The sequence below is a fragment of the Caloenas nicobarica genome, chromosome 7, assembly GCF_036013445.1.
Source record: "Caloenas nicobarica isolate bCalNic1 chromosome 7, bCalNic1.hap1, whole genome shotgun sequence".
NCBI classification, from domain to species: Eukaryota; Metazoa; Chordata; class Aves; order Columbiformes; family Columbidae; genus Caloenas; species Caloenas nicobarica.
In genome coordinates, this window is record NC_088251.1 from 28,296,106 (window position 1) to 28,302,533 (window position 6,428).

General features: G+C 49.2%; 1 protein-coding gene across 1 annotated transcript; it reads right to left on the minus strand.

Annotated features, from left to right (window-relative positions):
• Positions 1 to 2,303: 2,303 nt before the first annotated feature.
• Positions 2,304 to 3,654, minus strand: LOC135991214 (paired mesoderm homeobox protein 2A-like). The gene is made up of 2 exons (XM_065639562.1): positions 3,331 to 3,654; positions 2,304 to 3,257 (listed from the first exon to the last, which is right to left on the minus strand). The coding sequence occupies exons 1-2, from the start codon at positions 3,652 to 3,654 to the stop codon at positions 2,304 to 2,306; spliced, it is 1,278 nt and encodes a 425-aa protein (XP_065495634.1).
• Positions 3,655 to 6,428: the final 2,774 nt, after the last annotated feature.

Here is a 6,428-nt window from a genome sequence, read left to right on the forward strand (position 1 = left end):
ACTGCAAAGGTACCTCTTACATGTTAAATAAGCATGTAATTTGTGTTCTAGCATTTGCCACCTCGTAGCAAGGAGTGAAAAGTTTACAAAAATGTCACGAGTGTTGCACCCGACTGCTCTGCACAGGTTTTATTTGTGAAATACATGCTAGGTAGGTCTGTTAAAAGCAACTTGTAACGAACTAAAGAAAACCAGTAACTTACAGACAAGCTTAACCCTGAGCAGTAGGTAGCTCTGTGATGGGACAACGTTTGTGGCTGGTTGGTTCGTTGTTTTTTTTCTTGGACTTGCTCATGAGAAGTATTCAGAGTGTATTCCACTTCAGTGTTAGAAACATGAGTTTGCTGATAAGATGACCAGACAAAAGGCTTGTAATGCCTGCTATTGTTAGGGCAGCCGGGAGTGACAGCTCCACACCAAACATCTAACACCGCTGCCCTGGCGGGGCTTTGTGAGCTTGGACAGAATGGGATGTTTACAGAGTGAGAGGGGGATACAGCTGGATGCACTGCAGAGACCAGGCTCCCGTTAAAGAATCTGTGACAGTGACACCACGCCCCCAAATATTAACCTCAGACCCCTGTGAGATATGAGGGTGCTGATTACATTGAGATCAGCAGGGAGGACACCATGGGAAGGCCCAGTGCTGCCTGCCCGGTGGCCATCAACTCCAGGGAAGGACCAAAGCCCACATCCCACCCTTGTTGGTTTAGCGGGGCATGCTATTTTTTCAGATGCCCTTTTTCCTCTTCATCTCACTCTATGAAGCAAGGCTGTTTTACTAAACACCAGTTTCTTCTCTTTTGCATGGGTAAATATTATTCTTGTTCTCTCTGTGCCTGGGAACAAGTCCCACTTCTCATTAAGTAGGTCTTATGAGGGAGAGGGTATATATAAAGAAATAAATCTTACTGCAGTTTTTTAAAAAGTTTACTAAAGGACTCATATATACAATCATAAATACAATCATCACCTCATACTTAGCTCACAGATACAACTTTTTGTGTTCAAAGAGCCTTGCAGCTATGGTTCTTCCATAATACATGAGTGTGTTCCAATTCTTCAGGTCAAGGCAGAAAAGTTAAATGACTTCATCATAGCCGCAGTTAAAAATTACTGATAAAGTCAGAACTAATGTTCTGGACTTCTTGTGTACACATCTCAATAGACAGCTTCTTTGCAGAGATATCAACTTTATTAATAAAATAATGGTCTGTGTTTGTTTTATTTTTATTATGTCTCTTTTGTTCTATAAACAAAGTAATTAATAACATACATATTAAAATCTAGGGGTAGGTAAAATATTCCAGAGCCACATTTTAAACACAAAAAAAGGATTTGCATGTATAGTTTTCAGCATCCTAGGCCTGATATTGCTTTAATACACAACCATGGCAGCTCTCCAGAGATACACATGAAGTACACTTCCATGATTACAGTGGCCTTCCAGACAGCCATGGATCTTGAAAAGTCTAAAAATAAGCTCAATGTGTGAATGCAAAGATGGAACTCCTTTTTTTTCTTCCCCCCCCCCCTTGAGTGCAGTTTTACAAGTTCATTACCACCCAAGTAGAAAACCTTCATTTGGCAAATAGAAAACTACAATTAAAAAAAAAATTACAAAAGGAAATCACAAAAATATTGCCTTTTAAAAGGCTACACATGGTCATTTCTAAATGAAAAGACTATACATTAAGTATCTAGGAAAATACCAACAGTGTTCTTTATCAGGAGCACACCTAAAATGCAAACACACCCAGTGAGCCATCCCCTGCCACCACCAAGGCTGCTTTTCCCATGCTTGTACCCCTCTCATGTTAACGCTTTCTCCACTAAGAGCTATAGTTGTCTGTTTTCTACAGATTTCTTAAAGTAAGTGAATTCTGACCAGAACAGAGTCAAAACTCAGTGCAGTAAGGCCACAAAACCAATGCCATAGTCCCAAGCCTCCTGGCAGAATTAATCCAGTACAGTCTGAACACAAAAAGTAAACCTTCAGTACTGATGTATTTGTGAAGATCAGTCTGTACGTGCAAGTTAATGTGGTGCTGCTGATAACCAAATGCTTGCAGGAACACTGCAAGCAGCTTGGTGCCAGTTCCCGTAGGATGGGAGTGGAGGCAGCACCATTCACGTTATTCTCCTGCAGCCCTTGCTACCTTTGCTTATCTTTCTTCCCTTTCCAGACAGCACACAAAACTCAGAGCAAGCACCCCACACTTAGGACCTGCAAAACCTCTAGCCACTCTGGCAAAAAAACCCCACATGAACTTTAAATCGGCCAAGCAGACCCACTGTCAGTTTCATGTGTAACCCAAATGACAGGTTGAACTCTGGCCACCAAAAGCAAAGAGGTAACTTTTTGGCCCACCTTGCTCCCCGTTTTGCTCATTCTCAAAGAGCGAATCTAGCCCAGTTCCTAAAATTTCGTTTCTCACGCCCAGCCAATAAGGGTCATAGTCATTTACTGTCTCCAGCAGCTGCTGCCCGCATGTTGGGGCTGGAGCGGCAAGAGTCCCTTGATACCCCCCTTCATGTTTTGGAAGTACCAAAGGAGGACTACCGTGACTAGCTGCAGCCAGAGGTGGACTGTGCTTTATCTGCTCAAGCTCAAGCTTAGACTCCCCTTCACCATAACTGCAAGTGGAGCCCTTCTCAAAGGGAGAAGTGTTGGACTTGACATACAAATAGCTCTCCTCGCCCAGGCCCTGGTTAGCATTTGCGTAGGTTAACACAGGCCTCCTATACACGTACTCTTTAGCTGCCAGGTACTGATAATCTTCTGTACAAGACTGGAAAACATCTGCATCTGAGTAGTAGCTTTCAGGGAAAGACTTCTTCGGGTATGGATGTTCCTGTGCCGGCTGCACAGGGAGCGAGAGCTGGGGGGCGGTCCCCACGCTCCCCACACCGGCTGGGACCCCTTTTCCCACGCAGTCCAAACCGAAGTGGGCTGGGCTGTGACCCAGGGCTCCAAACGTGTTATCCAGGCTCCTGAAGTGAGCATCGAGCCTCGAGTACGGCTGTCCCGAGCAGGGCGACGGCTGAGCGGCGAAGCCCGGGTTTCCTCCCGGCAGGCCGGGCGGCGGGGGGAGGCCGCTCCGGTCCGGCCCGTGACCCTGCACCGCCCGGGGCCGCTCCTGGCAGCCGCCGCCGCAGCGGGCCGGCTTCTCCTTGCCGTAGGCCGGCCTGGGGTAGGCGGCGGCTTCGCTCTTCTTGTGGTTCAGCTGCCGGGCTCTCCTGTTCTGAAACCACACCTGCGAGGGCAGCAGAGACTGAGCGCCCGGCCCCGCCTCGGCCCGGCCCGGCCGCCCCACCTGCCCCTCTTACCTGGATCCTGGACTCGGGGATGTCGGTGAGGCCGGAGAGCTGCTCCCGCAGGGCGATGCCGGGGTAGGGCTCCTTCTCGAAGGCGCGGACCAGCAGCTCCAGCTGGGCCTTGCTGAACGTGGTTCGCTTCCTCCGGCCGCCCTCCCGCCCCGCGCTGGGGCCGAGGGTTCGCGCCGGGGCCTCGCCTGCGGGCAGCGGGGAGCGCCGGTCAGCGCCCGGCCGCGCTCCCCCCGCCCCGCCACCGTCACCGCCGGCCCGCCCGGCCCCGGCCGCAGCCAGGGCAGGCTCACCGGTGGGGCTGGGGGGCAGGCTGGCGAGCTCCATGCGGCCGGGCTGTGCGGGCGGTGGGGCTCACAGCCTGCTCCCCGCCTTATGAGCCCTCCGCCCCGGCCGTTAGCGACCCCCACCCGCACGGGCCGGGCCCGCCAATGGGGCCGGGGCCGCCGGGCCTCCGAGGGTGACTCAGAGCCGTCTCCCACACGCCCATTGTCATCCCATCACCAAAATACACATAATGAGGTCTCGCCCCATCGAAGGAGCCAAAGCGTCTCCCAGCGAAGCCCCCACTGCCGCCACAAACGCATCCGCCTTTCTTTAATTCAAATGGAGAGTGTATAATTTAACGAATTTATCTTTCACCTTCAGGCCGGCTCTCCGAGAAGGCTCCCCATCCCTCTGCAGCGCAGGCCTGGGCCCTGCTGGAATGGCGGGGCTCCCCTGGATGCAGGGGGGCCTCCGCAACACCCTTCTGCCAAAGGGAAACCATCCCGGCTCTGATCGCACCCAGGTGACGAGCCCTCGTCCTCCCTGTTGAGTTGCCCCACTCCCGTTCCTGCCCATGACATGTTCCTCATCAACCTCACCGCAGTAAATAAAACGCTGGTGGCTTACTAGACATTGCATCAAAACCTGCTGTTCACAGCAAAGGACGAAGCCTCCCCCAGCACAGTCTGCAGTCACCGTGGGGAGAAGGAGCAGTCTCCCTCCCAAGCGTGTCCTGAAGATCTCAACACAACCTTTTTCTCTCCTAGGACTGCTTTTTTTTCCTCCAGACAGCTCTACTCATCCAAGTCATGTACAGAACAAACAACCGACATATTAATCCAAAAGAGAAATATTATTTAAGAGAGCCAAGAGTGACATAAGTACTTACAGGGAGCAACAGTTGCAATGCCGAAAAGGATTAGGTGTTAGAACAGGATCAGAACGGCAGCAAATCAATTAGTCAATGTAATAATTTGTCAAATGAGGCCATCAATGGCTATCACTGAAGGTGTTCAAGAACAATGGTATCATTACTTCATGTGTTTTTCATCTCAACATGTCCCCATTCATTTTTTCAGATTTGGGACCTGTTCCAGCTTCCTCTGAAGCTAAAGGGTACAGGGACAAAATCTGTGAGCTGTTACATATAACTGCAATCTGCAGAGACCATTACGTTCACCATCCACGCAGCCACTTTTGGTTGAGCTGGGCAAGGGTTTTAACATTACACACACCACCACAACAAAAATGAATACCCTCCCAGACACGGGCAGTGAGAACTTCAGAGAGATGACAGCAGCATGCAGGCCAAGACATCTGGAAACAACAGCTTGAAGCAATTTCTCAGTACTCCTCCCCTTTCCTCTACTATAGCATTCCCGTAAGCCTGGACTGTTATAGCACACATAGCACACTTGTGTGTTATAGCACACAAGATTTCTTTTGTCCCTCAGAGCTCCACAATGGCTTGGAGTTTTTCCTGTCCATGTAAACAACAAAATTTGTATTTAAGCAAGAATTTGCATGTGGGAGAAGGGAAAAAAGCAGACAGGCGGCAAGTGGTTTGGCAGTTCTAGGCACAATCAAGGTGTGCTGCTTGTCCTCTGGTTTTAGTTCACATTCAATATTCAGATACATATGTAGGGAGGAGCGGATGAAGGCTCAGACACAATAAGCAGAAATATAAAGCTTGGTGGCACGGTTTTATTGAGTGTTCTCTACAGCAAATCCAGCTTCAGCTGTTCCTTCTTGTTCTAAGCATGCAGGGTGCAATTCCACTTGCCTTTACACCCCCGTATGGCTTCGCACACAGTACTGCGCATGCCACCTCCAGCGCACACTAGAAAATGAGCCAACTCACAGAGCTACTCCTTCCATAAACTGATCATTTTTCTTTCGGCCAGGTTAGTTTTTGGTGAGCTCAGTTCAAGCACCAGCATGAGATGGAGGTGCACAGGAGCAGAGGGTAAAAGAGAGGTGGAGAGCCCTGATTTAAACTGGTACCAGAAAATATGGAATTGCATGTGACCTTTCCATCTCTCTGCAATTCCAGTACAACTGTATGTGAGATGCACAATAAACTGGACCGAGGGTGTTTGAAGAGTACAAAGAGAGTTTACTTATTCTGTCTGGTCACAGGGAAGGCTAGAACAAACACTGTCATTTTTATTTCTGGACTTCCAATTTTTGTGGCAGAAAACATCACCTCCTAGGAATAACTACAACACAAAACTGACCCTGCAGGCAGCCTGCAGTATTGATCTCGAAAAGAGAGGGAAGCCACCTCCTCCAGCACACACAAAAATACACCTTCTAGCCACAGCCAGAGGAGAAGAGATAAGGAGGAGTCAGCAGAGGCTTGCGCTGACTTGCACTACCTGCTAATAGTGACTGTCCATCACTACTAGCTGAGTCAAATAGACCAGGCTTTTGTTAACATGCTCTGGCTATGCAGAGAGCAGTTCACACTTCCCGGAGTTATTGTTTCAGGCACTCTGCCAGGCAGCCTCTTTACACCCTTCATTTTCAGAGATTTTCTTTGCAATGCTAATTGATAGAGACTTAGATTGCCAGTTTGTTTTTAAGTGAGATTCCAGGAAAGAAGATGGCAATCTTTGCTTCTCCCTCCTCTCCTCCCTCTTCTGCTGAGACATATGGACTTGGCCTAATGTAAGAGCTAACTTCTGCTACAGCTACACTCTGACCATACCCTAATCCAGGCAACGACATTGACCAGCCCTTGCTGACCATGTTCCCTTGGTATCATCATGCTGTTGCAAGTCAGTCGTAATCAAAACAACTATTTGTGAGCTCCCCCATTTCTTCTCTGAACT

Excerpts from the sequence above, each read along its gene's own strand:
- LOC135991214 (XM_065639562.1), bottom strand. The coding sequence starts at position 3,654 with ATGGAGCTCGCCAGCCTGCCCCCCAGCCCCACCGGTGAGCCTGCCCTG. Across the intron at positions 3,258-3,330 it reads TCCCCGAGTCCAGGATCCAG|GTGTGGTTTCAGAACAGGAG; the intron begins GTAAGAGGGGCA and ends CTGCCCTCGCAG.